This window comes from Podarcis liolepis, assembly GCF_965112155.1.
Source record: "Podarcis liolepis genome assembly, chromosome: 16".
NCBI lineage: Eukaryota > Metazoa > Chordata > Lepidosauria > Squamata > Lacertidae > Podarcis > Podarcis liolepis.
Window position 1 is genome coordinate 40467550 of NC_139567.1, and position 24864 is coordinate 40492413.

Here is a 24864-nt window from a genome sequence, read left to right on the forward strand (position 1 = left end):
GCTTTGCGCCCCTTTCATCTCCCTCTATTTTCATGTCTCAACAGCAGCTGTACACATCTCCTATGATTGTCTTAGAATACTTCAGACACACGAGTTGCAAGTTCCTAATGCCAGGATTATTTCAGGAACATAACAGCTCTTTTGAGATTCAGCAGTAATCAAGGACAATTAAGTTCACTGTTGGTTAGCAAGGAGGATGAATTACAAAAAAAGGTTGCTATGAAGCCTTTGCACAACGGAAAAACAAAAAAGAAAGAAAGAAAGAAATGATCCACTTCTAGACATACAGGAACCAGAATACAACCCCTCAAAAAACTACTGCCACTTAACTAGCACTCATAGGATGTTGAGCAGTGATGTTTACAAGTATACAACCAAGATGTTTTAAGCACATACTTGAAAACTTCAAAAGTGTGGACAAACATGAGTTGATAAGCACGTGTCTCATGCAGATAAACTCATTACTGTGCCAAGTTTCAGTAGGTAGCTATAGCCAATGTACTTTTAGGGATAAACCCAAGGTTTGCTGCCACGTTTTATGTGACAAAGCCTAGCACAGGGGTAGGCAACCGAAGGCCAGTGGGCTGGATGCGGCCCAATCGCCTTCTAAATCCGGCCCACGGATGGTCCAGGAATCAGCGTGTTTTTACATAAGTAGAATGTGTCCTTTTATTTAAAATGCATCTCTGGGTTATTTGTGGGGCCTGCCTGGTGTTTTTACATGAGTAGAATGTGTGCTTTTATTTAAAATGCATGTCTGGGTTATTTGTGGGGTACAGGAATTCGTTCATATTTTTTTCAAAATATAGTCTGGCCCCCCACAAGGTCTGAGGGACGGTGGACTGGCCCACGGCTGAAAAAGGTTGCTGACCCCTGGCCTAGCATCTGCTGAACTGAGCCCCCCGAAAGGAGCACATGCTGCACAGCACTTGCCATTTCCCCCTCCACTGCCCCGAAAACTGTGTGTCAAGACTCAAGAGAGAGAAAAAGATGTAAACATTCACTCTCTGGCCCACTGGCAAAGACTACTTACCCTTATATAGCAGCGCCAGTTGTCATTTCAGTTGCCCCCACCAGAACCATATGCTGCTGCACTGATTAAGAGAAGCAGGAGGAACCCCAGTGGCACAAAAATCACTCAACGGACAAGTGAGGACTTCTGAATTTCTGGGTACCAGGTCACAACTTTGTAAGGGAGGCCCATGTTCAATCGAGACTTTGGGATTTATGAGAAAGCCTTTGTATAGCCTTTCTATTTAATAATGTTTATAAAGAAGCAAGCCCTCATTAAGCATACATGAGGTGAGAAGGGAGTCAAAAAGTGACAAGAGATAAGGGCAAGTGAAAGGTGCCATCTTTGAACAGGCCACAGAGCTCTGATTCCAACTGTGAAAGGTAAGAAGTGGTGATGTTGAGCAACTGCCCTGTGAACAGGGGCTAGAGGAGAGCCAAACAAAGACACCAGAACAGCACAGAACCATCCCTCCTGCAACCCAACCCCCTTCAAAAATGATTCCTCACACAGACACTTTTTAAAAGCAGCTTTGAAAGCGAGTCTTTCAAAGCCAAGTCTTAAGACTGCACCCCCACCCCATCCCCTTCTTTTCCCACTCCCCTTTCCAGGTTCCATTTCTGTGATTAGTTTCTATTACAAGTCAATTAAGGAGCCATTTCTGTCATTTCAAACTCAAGTTAGCTGCCCTGAGCACACAGGATAGGAACAAGATATAAATCTTGCTGATACTCTGATATCAAAGAAAACACTCTCCAACAGATCCAACAGGCATGGGGCAAGAGATAAGTGAGAAAGCTCAAAAAGAAGTTAACTTCAGTCATGTACCCTTTAAAAATCAAGAGGACATGATTTCCCTTTTCATTCCACAGATTCCAATGTATTGCAGAGTTAGTTACGAGCTTAGAAGCTGGGAAACCCACAAAGGGATTTTGCTTTTGACTGAAGTGAAAACAAAAATCTAGAATGGAAACTATGATAAATCATCTAGCTGAAACAGAGCTTTTTATTCATAACACATAAAGGAGATTCATCAGCCACAGAGAACAAGGGAAACAAAGGCAGACCAATTCAAATATTTTGTGGTTTTAAGTCCACAGCATAAGCTGCATTTTAAAACTGGTATTTCATTTATAAATAATAGCTCTTTTAGCAGGGAACACCGAGAGGTATTAAATTAAATGGTAGGTCCACTTTCAAGAATTTGACACACTCCTAGTTACATAGTCCTCTCTAAAGGAAATACAAAAGCTTCCAAAACTTAATAGCATCAGTGGAGTTCTTGGACCAGGATGGCTCTATAGCAGACATGGGCTATCACTCAAATGGCTTTTTATAAAGAGAATTAAAATCTCCAAGCAGGGGAAAACTGCAAAAATTAGTTGAACATATAATTTAAGCCATCTAGCCCAGTATTATCTTTTGACAAGCAGTAACTTCCAAGGTCTCAGATTTCTTTCCCAAGGGAATAAAACCTATGAACTTCTGCATGCAAAGCACATACTCCAGCCCCATGCTGTGCCCCTCCCACCAAATTCAAATGGTACAATCATCCAATCCCTCTAGGATTTGAATACAGGACCTCTCACACTCTGAATGAGAATTTGAATTTTCTAGTACTCATACATATACACAATTGAGTGAATACTTCTGCATTTTTATCCTGGACATTCACAATTGAAATGCCCACAGCAGAACCACAAGTTCCGCTCTTTCTGAACCATGATAATAAAAAGGAAAACAAAATTATCTTCTCATAAGAACTAAAATGTTTTTGGATTAGATGCAAATTCTGCTTTTAGAAGTTAAAACATAAGGTATGCTTACTCTGTAGCTGAAGGTAAGTTGTCTGACCCTGCAAATCCCATAGGGTCATCCTTGAACTTTTCACTTGGGAGCTGTGGTGGCAAGAAATTCACGTCCTTTTTCTTTGGAACCTTGTAATACTTCCACGTGGAATCTGCATCTTCTTCTTCCAAGTTCACCGCTGCACCAACATACATTGTGGGCTCTATAACTTCTGGGAATTGAGCTGGGAAAGTCTGAGACAAGCCCTCTATCCTGTCTTCCATTGTTTTTGAAGGAACTAAAGGATCTGGAGTTGGCATCTGATAGAAATGCTGGCTCTGGGGAGTGGAAGGAGTTTTAGTTGCCCCTTCATCAGCAACATCACACGGGTGAGGACTAAGGGGAGGTGGCTGGGGAGAATTTGCCATTTCAGTGCCATGCAGCTGAGGAGTCTTTGCTACATCATTAGTTCTGAGATTTGAAAACCTCACTTGGTTATCGGACGTGGTAATCACAAGCCTCTGATTGGCTGAGTCCGCCTCCATGGCAATATCATCAGTGATGGAAACACGATGGTGAAATGGGGTCAAAGGACGTTTCTGGGGCTTATCTCCTTTCTCTTGCTTCTCATTTGCCTTGTGCTTTGGAGCTGCTTGCTGTTGCTGGCCCACAGGCGGCACTGGCCCCTGCTGAATTGCAAGTCTTGGCTTGAGACTTTTGTACCTAAAGAGGGGCAGGAGAGAGAATTGGGGTGGGAATCATCTGTATTGTTAACTGCCAGTAGCATTTCACATTTCGGCAACCATTACACAAAAGCGAATTCAGCTAAATATGTTGATAAGCAGACGTAACACTTGTCCATGATTATTATACTGCTTTGTGGTTTAGCTCAGTGAGTTAAGCCTTACCCTTGCGGCTTACGAACATGGAGACACCAACTAGTCACCTTAGTAGCAGAGTATGAAGAGGTGGCAAAGCTGCCTTAACCACAGTTTTCTCAGTGCACACGCGATGCTTACCCACAGTTAGCGGAAGTCATTGTTTGCAAACCCGCTTCCAACTGTGGCTTCCCATCCTGATTTCCATCAGTCCTTAACTGTGGTTTAGGCATTCAGATGCAATGCTTAATAATGGTTAAGCATTATGCTACCACAGGGGAACACATTCCTCCTACAACTATTGGCAAATGTATATGCCTTAATGAAGCATTTACAACCAAGTAAAAAGAGAGGACAGAGAAGGAGGCAGGATAACATATCAAGATGCTGCTGCTGTTCCACTTAGACCAGGCATAGGCAAACTCGGCCCTCCAGAAGTTTTTTTGGGACTACAATTCCCATCATCCCTGACCACTGGTCCTGTTAGCTAGGGATGATGGGAGTTGTAGTCCCAAAACATCTGGAGGGCCAAGTTTGCCAATGCCTGACCTAGACTGTCCCCTGGCCCACCTATTAACTGACCTCAGGGAAAGTCCCCAAAGAAAGAAAGACAAGCAGGCAGAGAAAACACCAGCTACCTATGCTTGCTCTAGCTGAGCTAAATTTCCTTTGTTTTAAGCATACTGTTTTTAATGTACCCATTGCATTTTATCTAAGGACTTGCCATCAAAAAGGCGGCTACAAATCCACTAAATCAGTCGTCTTCAACTCTTTTAGACCCAGGACCCACCTTTAATCCAAATCTGCATTTGGAGAATAATTTCTTTCTATCTTTTTACCATGTATTTGTATGGTGATAGTGCTGTTGTGCCTCATCTTAGTTCAAAACCCTGTTAGTGGATCCCAGCTCATCAGTTAAACACCAATGCACTAAATAAAATAAAGTTCCAAAGAGCCTATACACCCAGTCTGTTAGCTTACCGTATTGACCAATATGTTACCTTCTTACTGTTTTATAGTTTTTATAAAATGGATCCTGAAAGATTCCTGCATAGTTTTACACACTACAACTGAATGTTCTGCAAACTTTACCTTGAGCAAGTGCAATTTGTCCTCTGCGTGGCTTCAACAAACTCCCAAAATGACATTTTGTCAACTGTCTCATCTTCACATACGCCATTTGATGTAGCAGAATACTTCCTCCTGCATTGCATTTGGGAGAGAAATTATTCTTTTAAGTGAACTGATGAAAATTGTGGATCATATAATTACTGATCTATACATGTCCCTGGTTCACCTGTGTCTAGAAAGAATCATATCTGGACAAGCTGGATTTTTCTCTCTTTGAAGCTGATGTTGTACCAGAAATGACTAACAGGTATGTGTTTTGCCAGACAGTAAAATACCTTTCAAGTTAGTACCTTTTGTGGACTTACGACGTGTGTGTGCGTGTGTGTACACACATACACAGATGAAAACTTTCAGGTAAACGCAGATAACATTTACCATATCAATCCAATGTAGTAGAGTCATAACTCGGGCTACAGACACTTCAGGTTGCGCAATTTTGGGTTGCACACTGCACTGAACCCGAAAGTACTGGAACAGGTTACTTCCGGGTTTTGGCGCTGAAGCGCGGAATCACGATCCGCACATGCGCAGACACGGCGCTGCGGTTTGCAAACACTGCAGGTTGCGAACGTGCCTCCTGCACGGATCACGTTCGCAACCCGAGCGTCCACTGTACTGTATTTAAAGTGCTACAATTGAGAGGGCCATTTCTATATATTGTTTCAGTTTTTAATGTTGACACTAACTAATTAGGAAAAAGTGTGACTATGAGGGGGACTTCATAGCTATCTATAAAATTATGATTCACGTGAAGTTCCCCTCCCTTTCATATAAGTCTCACACAAATGAGGTTGACTGGCAGCTGGTTCAGGATTTGCAAAAAAGAAGCAGTTTTTCACACTATGCATAACGAACTTAAGAAATTAAGTGCCACAAGATGTGTGGCAATACCCACAACTTTGTGCAATATTAGATTAGCACAAAGGGGGTAGGCCTATCAGCAACCGTTAGCCCACAGCAGCTAAATGGAGTCTCCCACAATGAAAGGCAATCTGCTTCTGACTTCTAGATAAGGAGGGGCAACCACTACCATAAGACCTTCCTTGTGCGTACCCCAAAGCATCTGGGTGGCCAATGCTGGAAACCAAAATGCTGGTCCAAATTCCAGCAAGGGAATGGCTAAATGCAGCTTAACTGCACCACCTAGAACTAGGAATCTCAACAGAGAAATGGCTCCTTCCACAGGTCCCCACACCGTGTGTGCAGGTTTGCTGCTGCTCCAGATACAAAGAAAACAGCCTTCATTACAGGCCATTATCTTCCTCCCTCCTTTTCCCAAGAGCCTGCCAGTTCTCATTAAAGAGTGATTTATCTGCCCACTAAATACACCCTGTTATCTGCTTGGCATTTGATGTTGACTTTTGTATATTGTTTTGTCTTTGTTGCTCAAGCTTTAATAAAAATAGCTTTAAAAAATAAAATAAAAACCTAAATACACCACCTGTTCTGGCTTTCCTATTGCTCCCACTTGCTGCCTAGTCTTCCCAAACTAACTCCCAAGCTAGGACACAGAGTCCAATTCCAGCAGACTAACCTGGCAGCATGGAGGGGGAAAGCAAGGAAATATTCTTTCTTAGTGCCTTGATCAAATATTATTCCTAGAAATGCTGGAATAAATTAATTTATCCAGAGTGTGCCTGCTATTTGGAGAAGGAAATTAAGGAGATAGGCTGGGCAAAGATAGATTCAGGGTAAAAGATTAGTTGCCTGGACAGATAGTTTCCAAACATGTTGCTGCCCAGGGCCTAAGTAGTTTCTTACTAGTGAGTAGCAAGTCGACACACTTTCTTCCAGGATAGAAGGGTAAAGGAAGTATAGGTTAGGGAACATACATTAGTTCCTCTGGGATGGGAGGTGACACTTTCTTGGGTCATAGCCAAGGGAGAGATGGGAAGGGAGAGAAAGCTGGCCAATACAGCAATCGATAAAAGTGTTTTACACATCCCCATCCATCTCCTTTACATGGCTCTGATGTCTTCAGACTTGGGTGAGCAACAAATTAAAAACACTAAAATGTACCAAGCAATTAAGGAACATGTGCAGCTTTGGTTGAACTCATTTGAAAGCTACTGTGTTTCACTTTTAAGTACAGATTTTACAATGTCTCCATATGAACACATGCACACAAAAACATCATACATACTTGGTCAGCGCTCTGTTCATATTGCATTCTTGCCAGACTCTGTCAACCACTTGATTGGCCAGCTTCCGAGGGATTTTGCCCCCATGGTGACTAATGCTTTCGGAGCTGAATATGTCAGAAATAGAAGGGAGCTTCACCCACTTCTGGGCTGAACGAGTATCAACTGAAGAGAAAGAGGGACGGCAACACAAGAGTTAACTAGACGGTTAAACTTTATCCATCGTATCTGCTTAAACAACACCCCCCCCCCCAAAAAAAACCCCAGTTTTTATTGCAGGGACAAAAAATCAGAGCGCAAGAGCAGAGGCAGCCACAGCATTTGCAGGCACCAAATAGTTGTTTTTTTAAAACAACAACAACAACATTGTCTTCCTTTGAATTACTACTCTGAGACATAGCGGATAAAAAGGCACTAGAAGTGTCACATTAAATTAGGCTTCGTCTGTTTCTCATATACAAATTACAGAGCATTACACAAATTATGGTCAAGTTATTTATTTGTTTGTTTGTATACCACTATTTCATTCATCCCCTTCATGGATCACTGCCTTGTCATGGCGAAGGGGCTTGAATAACTCCAAAAAGCTATGAGCTATGCCGTGCAGGGCCACCCAAGATGGACAGGTCATAGCCAAGAGTTTAGACTAAATGTGATCCACCTGGAGAAGGAACTGGCAAACCACTCCAGTATTTTGCCAAGAAAACTCCATGGACATAAAAAAGGAGAAGCTTTGAGAAGAAAGTGAGAGTTTCCAAGGCATGCTCTGGTACGTGGGGTCACAGAGAGTCGAACACGACTAAGACGACTAAACAACAACAGTTTCATTCATCTCTCTCTCAAAGCATTTTATGGCAATAAAAACATAAGATCATGCAATATGGTTAAAAATAGAAAAAAATTGAAGTAATACTTCAAATACTGAAGTATTTTGAAGTATACTGAACAAACACAAGTTTCAAAGTATGGAACAAAAGTAAGAGACGGTAACTAGGTTCTATCCAGATTTGAAGCATGCACACCCATCGTGAATGGTCAGACCTACAGACACTTGTGCTCAGAAGTCTGTAGTTTTTATCATGACAGATTGCATGGAGTGCAATCTCATCTATCTCTCCTGCACATTCCTGCTTTCTACTCTCCAATTTACCATGGAAAACCTCATCAAAGCACCAGGGACTGAGAATGGACAGCAGCATGCACTCAGAAGGTATCCATTGGATTTCATTGTCTAAGGGTAGGGGTTTTAAAGCACAAGAGGCCACCACCTTGCTCAAGATGAGCAGACCTGGGTCTAGTCAGTGCCTTGGGAATCACATCAACTGCCCCTTTGGTTCCATGATGGAAGAAAGGCAGGATATAAACATCAAAAAATAATCATGGTATTAACCATTGCTTTATGTCAGGGGTCAGCAACCTTTTTCAGCAGGGGGCCAGTCCACTGTCCCTCAGACCTTGTGGGGGCCCGGACTATATTTTGAAAAATAAAAATAAAAATGAACGAATTCCTATGCCCCACAACTAACCCAGAGATGCAGTTTAAATAAAAGCACACATTCTACTCATGTAAAAACACGCTGATTCCCAGACCATCTGCAGGCTGGATTTACAAGGCAATTGGGCCAGATCCGGCCCCTAGGCCTTAGTTTGCCTACCCATGCTTTATGTCATGCTGATGAGGCCATTTGGGCAGGGAGAACATGTCAAAACAGTACCTCCCCTTTGTAGATTTTAAATATGACAAAGCTGATGGATGGGGAAGGAGTTTTACTATACCTGTTTGAACCTCTTCTGGGGACGTAGGTGGAGTAAGAGTGACCGAGGACATGGCGGGATCTCTTGTGGAAGCAGGCACTTGATGGACACCCAAGCAGTTGCTTGACCCAACAGTGCTAGGAACAGGAATGTCTGTCTGAGGAACTAAAACAAAGCATGCTGGGTAGACCATCCGTACACCAGCTAAAAATAAATAAAAAGAAAAAGTTTATTACACAGTCCAACCCAAGCACAAAGTACATCACTACCCACTGTAACATAAACTGCTTTTTAAGCCTTGCTTCAAACAAACAAACAAACAAACAAAAAATCTGACAGGCAGACAATTAGAATTCTCCACCCTCATTTTATCCTCACATGCGAGAGAGGTTGGGTTGAATGGCCACAATTGGATCAGCATCAACCAATGAGTTTCCTGGCAGAGAAAAGTTCTTCACACTACACAAGTGATCCTCTCATCAAGGAAATCCAGAAGTAGCTTCCCTGAAAGGCAGCTGCAAGAGAGGGTTTGGAGCGAAAGAAGGGCCAAACAAGCCTGGAGAGTGAACTAGCTGCACTTGGAACATGAGCCAGAATTTTTGGAAATGTGAACATTTTTTACATCACATATGGGGGCTCCTTAGCAAAGTTTGAAAGCCACCACACTCCACTACACTAAGCAGTATCAATTTCAGCAACTGCTTATTAATAATAACATATGATGCAGTAAGTAACTGTTTACAAGAGGGTCAACATTCCTTAAGGGGCAAATCTGTCAGGGAGTGTTATCAGTGGATGTGGCCAGAGCCAAAAATGGGAAGGAACATCCCATTTTCTATCCCCCCCCCCCACCTCTGCAACTGCCTTCATTTTCTGCCACCTCCTTGTCTCCCTCCTCACCCCAAAGGCTTCAACGGGCAGACTTGGGAGTAGGGGTGGGAGGAGAGGAGCGAACAGATTGCTCTTGGCCAATACCTGAACCAAGAGCCTGCAGAAGGCTTTTGAAATTAGGTTGGGGTGCAAGTGGCCCACCCCTGGTTTATGACAAGCTGCAGGAAAACTGTTTAATATAACCTGAAAATTGCCAACATCTCCCCTTTCACCGACATCCCAATGAATGACTCAGAAAATTACTAGCATCTCCACTAAGCCCTGTAACACATGGCTTACGGTTCTCTTCAACTATGAAATCTGAAACTATTTCCGCTGTTGCATATAAATCCTTGATGGCCCCAATCATTTTGCCCATGCCTCAATTATTCTTCTGCCCAGTGCTGGGCTAAAAGCATGTTACTTGTCAGTGATGCAATATAATTTATCTACCTTTTCTTTTTCTCCACTAAAAGCAGTAAGACTCCTTGTCATCTTCCTCATAAATCCTACTCTAGCTTGCCTTATAATAGTGCCACTCTTCTCAGTGAAAATGCTTTAAATTTCAATCCAGTCTACCGCCATTCTTCTTTTTTTAAAGTTAAATAATGACATATGCTTCATTGTGACTTATAATTCCTCTGACACTCTTAAAGCAAATCAAATTCTCAATTGTTTTCACTCTAGGAGGTCAGTTTTGTAAATTTTGGCGACTAACCTTAGTGCTAAAAGAAGCACAATTTCTTCTGACTGCTTACAATATTTCCCTTTCCTTCATCTAAGCATCTCAAGATAGTATACATGGTTCTCATCCATCATTTTATCCTTGTAATGACATTGTGAAGTTTATCAGGCCAAGAGATATAGTGACCAGCACAATAGACTTGGGTAGCCAATGTATTACAGCCTTGTAGGACTCCCAACTCCCACCAGCCCCATAGCCAATGGTCAGAGATTATAGAAACTTTGGCGGGCACGAAATATATAGGGATGTGGGTGTATCAATGATGCACCTACCTTCCTCTAAGCCTTCCTTTCCCTTTGCATTACCAACCATAAACTGTTTCCTTTGTTTTAAAATGTTCCATGATTAGATCTGTCTGACATGTTGTGCCCCCACTACAATCCACGCTCCTGGTGTTTCTTGTTTTTACACTTTCTTTCCCTCCATTTGCTCTAGTTTACCTTGACATTCTATGTAATAACTTGCTCATAGTTTTAGTGTTCAGTTTTTCAGCAAAGCTTTTGAATCCTTTTAACCTCAAGATTATCTCAAACAAACTATACTAGTTCCCATTTAGACAAAAACTAGTGGGATATCATAACTAGACAATTATTTATTAGACATTACCGTTGTGCCTAGCTCTTGCTTAGAAGGAAGAAACAGGAGTCACCAATTTTAACTTTAGCAGCAAGGCCTTTTTTAAAACAGGCAATTAACAGCTCCTAAATTGGTGCTCTCCTGTCCCATTCCTGATAAAGATAGCTCATCAGCAATATTTTTAATAACACTGCCACACTTATAGAATCATTTAGTTGATTTAAATAGTCTGATTAAAAGAATGTTTTTTTTTAAACAAAGCAACAGCACAATTTTTTTACATTTCCAATTTACACAAAGGTGACCAATAAGATTTTTTTTTGGGGGGGGGGGATTGTTACTACTAAATCCACACTACATATGAACTAAGTAAGTTTTCACAAGTGAAGACCATCTTGACTATCTGGTGACAATGCATTTCATCAGAGACCAGAGAGCTGCATTAGGCACTTCAGAAATAGTAATTAAATAAAGCAATTTCATTTGCTGGAGGCAGGTGGGACACTCCAGGTGTTGCTGGACTAGACTACTCATCACCAGTGGCCATGCTGGCTGAGGCTTATTGGAGCTGGGAATCCAACAGTATCTGGAGGGCTACAGTCCCTCCCACCACTGGTTTAGGGATTTAAAAAGCTTTCGTACCAACAAGGACTTCCACAGCAGCGAGAGAGTCATCCTCCCAATCCATTTCTTCTTGCTTTTCCTCCAATCCCTCCTTCAGGTTGGATGTGATAGGATAGAACTGTTTCCATTCCCCAATCAGTTTTTTCGTAGCTGAATCAGACAACTTGAACGACTGTCCAGTGAGTGTACCATTTAATCCAAAGGGACTTAGAATAACTACAAATACAAAGAACAAGGACGTTTGTCATTCACCAGCACCACCCCAAAAAGATCTGCAATGTATGCCCAAGGGCGGTTGGTGTGTCAAGGGGCTAAGCTTCCATGTGCAGTAAATTTGCAAGGGAAGTTAAATCTTTTCAAGGATTCCAGTTTTGCTGGATGGCTTACCAGAACCTGGATACCATCACTGCCCCCATGAAGGGCTGCAAAGACTCTTATTTGAGATCCATTTCAGTGGCTAAAGTTAAGCAGCTATTAGAAGCTTTAGGGTGAACATTCCAGTTCAGAATATTTACAAGAATCATTACCAAAGCCTGCAAGGCAGGGCAGAATAAAAAATAGCCAATGTAATTAGTCAATAGCATGGGATGCCATGGGTAGCTCCAGCCCTCTCGCTGATTTAATCCAAGGGCAATTCAAGGACACATTCCAGTCAGGCAAAAACATTCAAGAAGGCTATGAAGCAGGACTAGACTAGTAGGGGTGTGGCTTTGAGCAAATTCCAGGGGCCAGATTCACCCACACACCTGGGTCTGAGGTTCCCCAGCACCATTCTATGCTCATTTTTCTTTGGAAATTTCCAACTAAGGCTAAAAGCTGAATATTGCTTTGTATTAAGGGAAGTTCCACTATCTTTCCTTTTTATTTTTTATAAAAATGTTTACATAACACTATTAATAAGAGAATATCAGAATGGTTTACAAAAATTATATATAATGCAATGCATATATATATATATTTATAAAGTTAAAACCAGAAATCAGCTAAGTTTTATGGAAAGGTATAGTCTTATTTGCCTGGATAGAACAGAAAGAATGTAAGTTTTCAGCAGGTGTTTAAAAGTTCGAACAGAAGGTTCCTGCTCAATCCCTATTGGCAGAGTATTCCATAATACTGGACTGATACTAAAGCAGGGGTAGGCAACCTAAAGTCCTTGGGCCACAAGTGTGCTTTTTTGCTCCTTTCCCCCTTCTCCTGCACACAGAGTTTAAGGCTTTCCATCTTGGTTTGTAGTAAGTGTAAACCATAGTTTCCTGGGAAACAAGGAATGTCAATCATCTTCAGACTACAGCTTGAAATCACAATTTGTGAACAAACCAGTTTGCACAAGTTACAGATAGGTAGCCGTGTTGGTCTGCCATAGTCAAAATAAAAAAATTCCTTCCAGTAGCACCTTAAAGACCAACTAAGTTAGTTCTTGGTATGAGCTTTCGTGTGCATGCACACGAAAGCTCATAAAAAGAACTAACTTAGTTGGTCTTTAAGGTGCTACTGGAAGGAATTTTTCAGTTTGCACAAATCATTTTTCAGGGTTCAGAAAGAACGACAAAGGAGCAGGAGGCTTCTAATCTCAAGACATAGTTCAGCATTATAAATAGCCTCTTAACTCTGACAAAGTTTGAAATCTCCACTTAAAAGCACCGTTTTAAATCTCAGAAACAATTCTGTGCTTTAATTAGCAGGGTAGACTGTGCTCTACTGTGTTGCATGGCAGCAAGGAGCCATCCTCACCTGACGATCTCAGGACAAGGACTTATTGTCCCTCATTAAAATGTATGTGTACTGAAACAGGGTGAGTTATGTAAGAATCAGTGTACCATAACAGCAGATAGAAATTCATCCAAAAGTCTGATATAGAAACGCATTGTAAGAGATCAGCAGTAGGGAACAATTTTCTCTAATACAGGAGAGGTGAATGGATTTTTTTTTTTAAAGAAACACCATTAACATCTACTGAAACACAGATTGCAAGCTGCTAAGTACAGGTTAGGCTCAAATTATTTTATTTTCTTTTTTAATAATAGGGGAAACCTGGTAACAAGAGAAGGGTGATCTCTAAAAGCGTCATAAACTGGTCTATGTTAGGAAAGTTACCCTTCAACAGTTGGCAGCAGCCGACAGACAGCTGAAAAACTGCTGAACATGAGTGTGTTTTTAAACTTGCATGTAGAGGAACCAGTCAAAAAATAAGTTCAGGGTCATTTCAGGAATAAAACATATGAGATCCATTTATTGCCATCGAGAAGTTTTGGGTTTTAGTGCAACATATAGGCATCAACACTCAAGAATCTCAACGCATCCTTAACAAGAATAGCTTATTAGGTTGCATTACAGGAAGCTCCAGTGCCATTTCACACATTGATAAGAGGCAAACACAGGTGTACATCCTATAGCCAATCAGTGTTTTTTGGCAAGAGTACCTGTACAATACATATTTGCTGCAGCTGACATTAATGTACTATGTGAACTGACACATAGATTAAAAACCACATTTTGCCTATTGTTTACAGCAGCCTCCCCCAACCCTCCTGATGTTCTGGATTACAACTCCCATCCTCTCAGATATGTGACCACGCTGGTTGGAACTGATGAGAGTTGGAATCTAAAACATCGAGAGGGGACCAGGTTAGGGAATACTGAATTGAAGATTCTCATGTTTTGTTGGAAGTTCAAAATGGATCTTTCAAGACAGCTATTCCAGACAAAGCTGAGTGTTTAGAATAACTAATAAAAAAGAAAACTGAAATCCAGGAGAGACTCTGCAAACTTATTAAGACATTTTCATCAGTCTTGTGATTAACCTCTACTCCAGGGGTCAGCAACCTTTTTTGGCAGTGGGCCGGTCCACCGTCCCTCAGACCTTGTTAGGGGCCGGACTTTTTTTGGGGGGTGGGAATGAACGAATTCCTATACCCCACAAATAACCCGGAGATGCATTTTAAATAAAAGCACACATTCTACTCATGTGAAAACACCAGGCAGGCCCCACAAATAACCCAGAGATGCATTTTAAATAAAAGGACACATTCTACTCATGTAAAAACACGCTGATTCCTGGACCGTCCATGGGCCGGATTGAAAAGGTGATCCGGCCCCCGGGCCTTAGGTTGCCTACCCCTGCTCAACACCCTCTTGCTACAAAGCCTTCATTTAGATAACAGAAAAGTCTCAATCAAAGAAACTACCTTGAAAAGGGCTGTTAGACTGCTGGGCCAGGGTGAGATGTTCTTCACTAACAAAGTACACAGGTTGGTGCTGGTTGATTTCCACGCTGGTACAAACATTGCTGTCCCCGTGCAAGAAGAAGGTGAAGGAGCAGGACAAATGTTCGCTAAGAAAGAAGCAGAAGGAAATCAAGGTGATTAGTCCAAGCAGGCATCCCAAGAAAATAAAAAGTGCAATATTTCTTTATGAACTGCCTAAGTTCTCTGTGCAGCTTACAGTAAGTAAGAAAAAGACATAAACCTTAACACATAAATATAAAAAGAATCCCTCATTCACATTACTGAAGTTAAAATACAGATATAAAAATTGAGAGGCCCTTGAAAATATTATTTGAAAGTAGAAAAGAAAGGAATTTTTTTGGGGGGACTGTATTTTTGTCCTGCCCCAAGCAAGTGGTCAGGAATCCCTTAGTCAAACCAGTATCATCGGCATTCCACACCATCCACATCAAGTGATGAGCAAGATCACACCTTTTGATGCAGACCAGAGATAAAGAACCTATTGTTCTCCAGCTGTTGTTGGCCTACAACTCCCATCATCCCTAGCCACTGGTCACACCAGTTGGGATTGCTGGTTGCTGGAGTCCAACATCTGGAGGATCATAGGTTCCCCATCCCTGATGTAGACATTCCCATCCTCTACTGCACAGAGCAGAAATGGAGGCCCCAGGACCAAATCAAGCCCTCTTAATACCAGTCCCCACTTCCCAGTTAAAAAAATCACAGACCAGAGGAATGTGTGGAGAAGCAGTTTACCAGTGGCTACAGCAACCAGACTTTGCTGGGTCCATTTTATAGGCTCCAGCTGAGCACAGTTAGTTACAGTTAGTTAGCAACAGCACCTCAGAAAGTGGAAGAATATAAACTACAACACTTTGGGGAAAGGTATATTTAACCAGGCTGTTTAAAATTAATCTATTTGTTTACACTCCATTATCTTCAATGACTAATGAGCATTTCAGAAAACAAAAGGTCTTGACTAAGGATTCAGACACTCTCCTCTTCAATTAAGTTGTAAGAGACAATGCATATGCTCCAAGGCATCCTTGGCAATCTTCAAACAAAAACCTGCAAAGTAACTCATTCTTAGCTGTCCTTAAGTAAACAAAAGCCTGGAAAATTCAGCACATGCATCAGGAACTTTAAATCCACTTGTACAGCTGCCGCCACCTCCACATACACACTTGTATAGCTGACTGAAAGGAACAATTCAGTAAAGAAAGATCATGTTGGTACTGCCTACATGACAAACAGACTTAACATGGGAAACCTAGATATATCAGAAACAAAGGTTTAACTATCTTCTCAAGACCATTTCACATATTACAAAGATGTTGGTAACCAAAGATACTCTCTGCCAAGGGGCAGCAGACATTCACAACTACAGAGCAAGTATACAGTTCATTTTAGATGCTTCTCACTTTATATGGCTGGAGGAAGCTTTACACATTATGTTTTTGAAGTAAATTAAAATAGTCATCAATAATAACAAATCATATTCAGTAGGCACCTAAAAACATAACCAAACTGGAACAAGCCCCTATCTGTGGACATATATATATAGTAGAAACTTAATTGATGCTCTGTTAATATGGCTAACGGGACGCGGGTGGAGCTGTGGGTAAAACCTCAGCGCCTAGGACTTGCCGATCGCATGGTCAGCGGTTCGAATCCCCACAGCGGGGTGCGCTCCCGTTGCTTGGTCCCAGCGCCTGCCAACCTAGCAGTTCGAAAGCACCCCCGGGTGCAAGTAGATAAATAGGGACCGCTTACTAGCGGGAAGGTAAACAGCGTTTCCGTGTGCGGCTCTGGCTCGCCAGAGCAGCTTCGTCACGCTGGCCACGTGACCCGGAAGTGTCTGCGGCCTCTAGAGTGAGATGAGCGCACAACCCTAGAGTCTGTCAAGACTGGCCCGTACAGGCAGGGGTACCTTTACCTTTACCTTTAATATGGCTAACATGGCTTCCCACAAAGAATCCTGTGGATTGCAATTAACAGAGGATGCTGAGACTTCTTCATTAGACCTCCTCACCCTACCTCTGGCCTTGTACAAGTAACATTCCCAGGGGAGCAGGAATGATTATCGTATTAATATAATGATTATTATATCAATTTAATGGTGCAGTTCTATATATGCTTACCTAGAAGACAGCTACATTGAATTCAATGGGGAGGGACTACAGCACAATGACAGAGCACATGCTTTGGATGTAGAAGGTCCCAGGTTCAAGCCAGTTTAAAAAGGACCAGATAGCAGCTGAGGGGAAAGACTCATCTTTGGCTAAGACCCTGAAGAGCTGCTCCCAGACAGAGTATACATTACTGGGCTAAATAGGCAAACGGTCTGATCTCATACAAAACAACTCCCTGTGCTTCTATGTAACAGAACATTTATTCTCAAGTTTGCATGCATAGGACTGCAGCTTGTTACATATGTGTGCTCTTGGTATCAGTTCCCTATCTATAAAATGGCAATAGGGACTTCTCTACAGAGGTAAATGAGAAGCATCAGAAAGTGAGGATCATAAATCACTGTGTACACCAAGTGTGTTGATGAGAAAGTCAAAACAAAAGAGCTTTGTTCTCAAATCTGAAATGTAATGCCCTGGAAATGGAAATGTGCATACAAGAACTAGGGGAAATGTTTTGTTTTTGAAAGTGGAATTAAAAACATCCTGAATGGAGGGGAGGGGGAATTACCAGCCAGAGTGTCTTAAAGATTTACAACTTTTAAAAAGTAACACTATTTTAGTTCCAGATCTTTACTCGTTTTCACAGAAAAAAAGGTTTTGTGTGAGTGCTATGACCAGAACTCACTCTCCTTTTTTACCTATGTAAAGGGTTCTCCTAACAAGTGATGAAACTACACATTTATACAGAGAGAGAGACAGAGAAAACATTAATTTCTTTCTCTCACACACATCCTTCTTGCTTGGTGGCAGGGCAGAGGGATCACAAGTACCAGTACTCTACAAAGGAAGGATTTCGGTGATTTACAATTAATATTCAGAGATCTAAAAATAGAGTATAAAAAAATGGCATTTCCATACCCTCTCAATAAAGCATCTCAGTAAATGGTACAAATCCTATATTTTTAGAACTAACACAAAAAATAGAAGAAAAATAAAAGCTATATGGGAGAGCTGAATTTTAGTCAGTCCCAAATCACTTTCACCCACACAGCTCAGACCCTGGAGCTATTGCTCCATCCAATGACAGCTTGAAACTGAAACCTTGATTTCTCCTCTCTCTCACCTAGCAAAGGCAGGAGAAGATGGCATATTTAATTAGGAAATTAAGCTCAGTAGGAAAGTGCTAAGATTCAACAGCACCCATTTCCTTGCAATTGCAGCAGGTAATGTACCTAATTTGTGTTTGGGTTGCAATGATGCCTATTTGACCAAAATTCTAAAAGCCATGCTAGTTCCTCAAGCGCGCACACACACACACTGGGGAAGTGGTTTCACATCTGTCATAGAAAGAGATATCACATGAAACCCCACCTCTAAATCAAAGACATCAGAAAATAGAAGTGTGTTCAAATCACCAGTCAAACATAAAATCTACTGTTTTATGTTGGGTACTTCCCTTCTGTGCCATTCACAAGCTACAGCTCTCAACTGTCATGTCAATAATGATTTATCATTATCCCTTATAGTATTAAACTCCGGGGGGGGGATACCCCAAACACTGACAAAAGCAGAGAAATCACTGCATAGTCAATATGTTGTCCTTACGTCAGGGGCAGTCTGTGCTGGATCTTCCAGCACTAGCTCAGAACACTTCCAGCACTCATTTTCAGCTGGGCCTGTGCCAGTTCTTATGCAGCTGCATCAAACAACTTTCACAGTTTAGCTCAGACAACTGAAAATAAAACTGAGCAGATTTATTCACCACTAAAAAAAAAAGCAAACAAGCAAAAACCCCAGCAAACCTGGCAAGACCCAAAGTCACAATTCAAATTATGAGCAATGAAGCTGCTGCATTCGAATAATTGGGGAGGTTACCTAGCTCTTTTGAGAAAGCTGCAAATCTAAGAGGCAGGTGCTACCTCGGTAAGGCATGATAGAACTGTTTTTGAAGAGAAACAGCCTAAAAAATAATTAAAAGTGGGAAGCATAGCCCCAAAGGAATGCACTCTGTGCTACCAGACAGGCATTCACAGGAGATCATCAGAAAGAAAACAAGATCATAAGAATATACGAGCCCTGCTGGATCAGAAGGGAAAAATGCCTATCAAGTTCAGCATACTGTTCTCACTGTGGCCAAGCAGAGCACAGCAGTATTCTCCTGCTTGTAATCTCAGTAGCAGGTATTCAGTTATTAGTGTGCCAGCAACTCCCATCAAGCGTACTATATTTACCGATATTTTCTACATCTAAGCAAGGGCAGAATCACACACACAAGACAAGGTTCACAGTTTAGCAGGCTTAGCTTATTCACCATGGGCGGCACTCAATGTTAGTCATACTCATTGAAATCAATGGTCTGCTCTCTGTATTACATAGCTGGATATCACCTAATGGGTATAATCCAAATTAAAGTACTTTGAAGTCCCAATAATTTCAATGGGAGAGATTAAAGCAGCTGCTAAATACTTCTACTGACGGCAACGGAGCACAGAAGTACTTTTGAGCAGGTGTGTGCAGCAACTGAACTTCCAACGTTCACTGTCTTATTAGCATTGCAGCAAATTCTTTAATTGGGTCTTCCATATCTTTAATTTCTTTATTTAAAAAAAATCCAAGCAGTGTGTCATGTTAAGAGAAGAAATATCACTCAGTAGCTATCACATATTTCTGCGATCAAGAAGCTGAATTTTGGTTACCTGTTTCAGGTTGCCTATTTCAAGTCTGAAACCGGTTTGCTTAACAAAATAAAGAACAATGAGAAACACACAGTTGCCACCAGGGAAAAAAGCATAAAAGTTCTTATATTTTCTTAAATTAAAAAAGAGAAGTGACTGTAGAGTTATTGAAGAAGCTCCAGAAATGAGCTTCTGCCTTGCATGCGGGAGGTTCCGATGTTCAATCCCTAGCACCTCCACTAGCTGTCCTGGTGCCAGTCAGTACAAACCTAGCAATCCACAGGCAGCCGACGGACCAGCTGCAGAGCAGTCAATAACATATGTGCTTGGACTGCACTTGATTCATTTCCCCCCCTGCAAAAATCAAGGGCATTTTAACCAGGGCTGGATTTAGCAAACAGGCTAACACTAGCCTAAGACTGCAATTTTCGTAATACAGACCAGTGCAGTCTTCTCATTTTCCCCTCAAAAATTGCCAGTTAAAGGAGCCCTTCTCCATGACCTCACCTGGCCTGAGGCTCATGACTTTCATAATACAGTACTGGAGGAAAAAATGGTTTATCCAGTGGTTTGCTGAGACCCGCGGTAATTTTTACGTGCACTGAGCAAGACATACCAGTAGTCTGATTTGGTATACACAACATATCCAAACTGCAACATGGAAACAAAGCTTAAGGAGAAGCATGTCCTTCTACACAAAATATTAACATGTTACCTAGGAAATACCGTATTTTTTGCACCATAACACTCACTTTTTTCCTCCTAGAAACTAAGGGGAAATGTCTGTGTGTGTTATGGAGGGAATGCCTACGGGTGGCGGGGGGGATCTGCTGCAGTCGTGAGCAGAGGATCCATGGTTCCCCTTCCTTCCCTCCTCCGTGGCTCGCTTTGAAACAGCAAAGCGGGAGAAGAGCCGCTGAGTGGGGAGGAGAGAGGGACAGAGAGCCTGTTTTTTTAAAGGAGCAAAGCGGGAGAGGAGAGGAGCCTTCTCCCCTTATACCCCTCTTCATTATTAGCAGCATCCACCCACCCCACGCGTGCTTCTTCTCCTTTTAAACCCCTCTCCTGCATTATTAGCAGGATCCTTCTCCACCCACCCCACTTAAAACGTGGTTACAAAGCATGGATCCACATGGATCCTCAGGATTTTTGCATTCGGTTACTCCAAACTCACTGTCAGATTACGTCTGTGGCCACAGCATGAACCACAAAAATCATACATCCACTGTTTCGTTTAGAATATTTTTTTTCTTGTTTTCCTCCTCTAAAAACTATGTGCGTGTTATGGTCGGGTGCGTGTTATAGAGCGAAAAATACGGTAGTTAACAGAGACAAGTGTGCATGATTTTTTTCATAACGTATAGTTTTTATATGTTTGACAGGAATTATTTTAAGGAATGTAGCGAAAGACGAAAAGCAAACAAACTAGTACTAGAAATGGTCACTAAAGTTGCCGTCCTATACAAGTCCTATGGAACATAAAGTGGCTTATGGCTGTGCAGACCTGTATAGGATTACAGTATTATTGTATAGGCGTTTACAGGACTTGTATAGGACTGCACTGTTATTGTAGCTGTATTAAGATCTGCACAGGACAATCTGTAGGGGTCCACAGATATAAAACAGAGGAATTTTCTCTAACTTGTAGTAATTAAGCAAATCTTAAAGGATACACATGCTTTGATGATTGTGGAGAACTCCTTGTTGATAGACAAGAAAAAATACAACATTGTATTAAAAGTTTGTTTTCACAAGACCACTTGCTAGCTTTATCTGATATACTAATGATTTCATATGCACATCTTCCTTAACCCACTGGTACCAGCAGACCATAGACTGGAACTTTCCATTCTCAGAATTTTTCCAGAAAACAGCATGGAGTTCTACTGCTGGATCTTTTTAAACACACTCAATAAAGCCATTCTAGAAACCTAAATTATTTCTTTGACCTGTGATCCTATTAATTTCACAATAGACTCTGTTATCTCCTTGCAATCTCAAAGGCCAACCACATAGAATATGACAAACTAAAAGGAGCCATATGTTGTTCTTTGCATTTGTCTGTCTTGAGAGGCAATGGAGCACACCTTTGGGGATAAAGTCAAACCACTGCATTAGCAGCACCTAGGTGACTTTCCCAGTGCACAAGTCATACACAGTATGTATGGCGGTCCAGGGCTGCCCAGACAACCAGACCTCCCTCTCGGCCTCACTAGTCCAAAGAAAAGCAGAGCACCTGCTTGGCTGCAGTAGTTGTGGGAGGAAGGAGGTGTACAAGGCATCATTCAACCATCTTAGGGACTCCACTCTGGATTTGTGCAGGGTTTACTCCTTAGCATTTGCTTCTCCTGAAGATATCCAAAAGACAGGGGAGGTTTAGGATGAGTTTTCCTTCTCCTAGATGGGCTACCTTCCTAGGTTGATAAGCCCCATCTGCCCCTGACTTCCCTCTACAGCACATACAGAAACAGCCTTCTTGACCGTTGGACCCATGATTGACCTCAATCTGCCAGAGCCTGCCTTCACATGCAGTAGATGTTCCTAAATTGTTTAGTTAGGGCTGTCCTGAAATTCCTGGACATAGGCAGGATTTGCCCTCCAACAATGGCGTCTGGGTGGGATTTTCTAGCACCCCCGGGGGGAAAAGCTACACAACTTTATCACTTTTAAAAATATGGAAACCCTAGTTTAGTCAGCTAGTCAAAGTCATTTACCATGGTGTGGCACAGCCACATGGTGACAGCTTCCAGGAGTCACAAGTGAGAGCGGGGTGCAGGGCTGGGGAAAACAGCTTATTCAACAATAGGGTAATAATGTTAAGATATAATGGAAGCTGGGAGAAGTATGGAATCTGGCGTGCCTTAGTTAACCCCACTACCACAATATTATATATGCTTCCTTCAATTTATAATTTGCAGCTTCATTTCATAAGATAAATAGACATTACATGAATGTGCAGAAGTATTGTCCTATCTGCATAAAACGTATACTCTAGGTATGCATAGGCAAGTTGTGCTAACAAGCTTCATTTACAAAACAAGCAAGCAAAAGTCTTGTGCTAAATGTACTCACACACCTCACCTCTAATTCCATCACAACCAAATGCTCCCAACAGAGCTCAATTTCTAAAATGCATTGTTGCATAACTCAAGTGACATAATGGGTATCATAAGAGCTAAATAAAACAGTTTCAATGTTGTAATTCACTTCTTTCAAATGACTATACCTAGGAAGTATGACAAGATATATATCATGCATACCTCTTTGAGCATGTTAAACATTTAGTAGATTCTCATTGCCTAAAACTATGAAATGGAAATGCATGCTTTTCAACTGCCATGCCTTAAAATATTCAAAATAATTTCAATAAAAGTCATTTCAAAGTAAAAATTGGAATTTTATAACATTTAAGCCACATTAAATGTGTTCCATCCGCCCTACTAAATAGTTAACTACTTTTAGTAAGCAATCAATATTATCCAGTTGGCAGAAAACCGATAATAAATTTCATGGTGCTTGGGGAAGTAATTAAGAATTTCACAAAATCTTACAGAAACAATAGGGATGCAAGTTTTATTACAAGGCAATAACATTAGTTGAGTTATTGGGAATTTATGGGGGACACTCAAGAGCAATTATAGATCATTACAAAGGAATCTGCATCCTAACCTATTTCATATTTTATGTCTGAGTTATCACAATATAACCATTACAGATATTTGGAGGGGGGTATTCATACTATTTTAGAATGCTTTTATTATTGGAATAAGCAAGATATAATATGTAATCTTCTAGACAATTGAAATACAGTAGTAGTAGTAGTAGTAGTAGTAGTAGTAGAAGAAGAAGAAGAAGAAGAAGAAGAAGAAGAAGAAGAAGAAATAATTAGCTAATATTTAGGGGCTAGAAAAGGTGCCCTAAACAGAGTCAAGAAAAATGAGGGGGCAAACTAATGCCAGTGTACTAGAAGAAGCAAAGGACATCAGTGTTGAAGCAATGATTCTTCAACATCAACTTCATTGGACTGGTCATCGGATGCCTGATTATTGTCTTCCAAAGCAACTACTCTATTCCAAACTTAAAAATGGAAAGTGTAATGCTGGTGGTCAACAAAAGAGGTTTAAAGAATCTGTCAAGGCAAATCTAAAAAAACACCAGCCTGCAAGTACTCCAATTAGAGAACAGCCTTTACCATAGTGTCATGAACTTTGAAAACACTCAGGATGAAAGGGAGAAACGAGCTAAAAGGAAGACACATTTGGCAAACCCTCACCATGATCAACTCCTGCCCAGAAACCTATGTCCCCACTGTGGAAGGATGTGTGGATCCAGAATTGGCCTCCACAGTCACCTACGGACATGCCACTAAGACCGTGTTAATGGTAGACAATCTTGCCCAGCTATGAGTGATCGCCAAAGAAAAAGATTTTAACTAATCTTACCATTATAAAAAAGTTCCAAAACATGTAACGGCCTTTAACAAATTGTTCTTTTGTTTACTTTTTAAAAAGATGGAAACAAGATTATACTCTGGGCGTTACACACCAGCCAGATAACTGATCATGTGGAGAAGCCCGCCATGTCTCCTAGTCATGATTGATACCACTTCACAGCATGGTCTTTCAAAGTATTTTACATAAGGTACTTTACACCCTCAAGGCTGAACAATATTAATAATTTTAATCTGGGTTGCTGGAAATGTGGTACTGTAAATGCTGTATTTATGTGTTGCTGGCAGATATGTTCCAAGGTTAAATTGATTTGGACAAATAAAATAAGCAAGTTAGAAGATTCAATACTTCTAAATGCTTTTGATTTTTTGCTGGGCTACAAATTGAAACTTCAAAAGATGTCAGACCTAAGAAAATTAATTTGGCTTTAATATATACTGGGGAAAATCTGGATAATAAATTTTAATGTTTGATAGCCAACACTGAGGGATGATGAAAGTTACAGTTAAGTGTATCTGGAGGATTACAGAATCCCTATCCCTGTTTCAAAAGTGAGGGAGAACACTTTCAGAACAATTGCTGACTCCATGGTGTTTTGAAAGCAATTCCTGGGCAGTTTTCTTTAAAACACACACAGTAATTTGCAATTTACAATGGCATTTTGTTTCCATAATGGAGAAAATATCAGTTTAAAAAACAAACAAACTGCAAAGTGTTACAGAACACTTATCATCTCTACTCTTATGGATCAGATAGCCTTCGTGTAACCTTGCTACTTTAAACAGATTTATATTCCATAGGCTAAATGCACATTTTCTTTTTTTAAAAAATCCATTCTGCTGATATCCAAACATAGTTTTCC

At 41.1% G+C, this 24864-nt stretch overlaps 1 protein-coding gene and 1 long non-coding RNA gene across 2 annotated transcripts in view; one reads left to right on the forward strand and one right to left on the reverse strand.

Annotated features, from left to right (window-relative positions):
- Positions 1 to 24864, forward strand: part of LOC310695546 — a 205723-nt gene that overhangs the window by 128840 nt on the left and 52019 nt on the right. The gene's annotated exons all lie outside the window — the stretch shown is intronic.
- Positions 1 to 24864, reverse strand: part of MED13 (mediator complex subunit 13) — a 104426-nt gene that overhangs the window by 37600 nt on the left and 41962 nt on the right. The window contains exons 4-9 of the mRNA XM_083479729.1: positions 14706 to 14851; positions 11539 to 11736; positions 8727 to 8909; positions 6953 to 7115; positions 4771 to 4881; positions 2840 to 3523 (exon numbers count right to left, since the gene is read on the reverse strand). Of these exons, the coding sequence (XP_083335855.1) occupies positions 2840 to 3523; positions 4771 to 4881; positions 6953 to 7115; positions 8727 to 8909; positions 11539 to 11736; positions 14706 to 14851 (1485 nt within the window). The remainder of the gene's footprint in view (positions 1 to 2839; positions 3524 to 4770; positions 4882 to 6952; positions 7116 to 8726; positions 8910 to 11538; positions 11737 to 14705; positions 14852 to 24864) is intronic.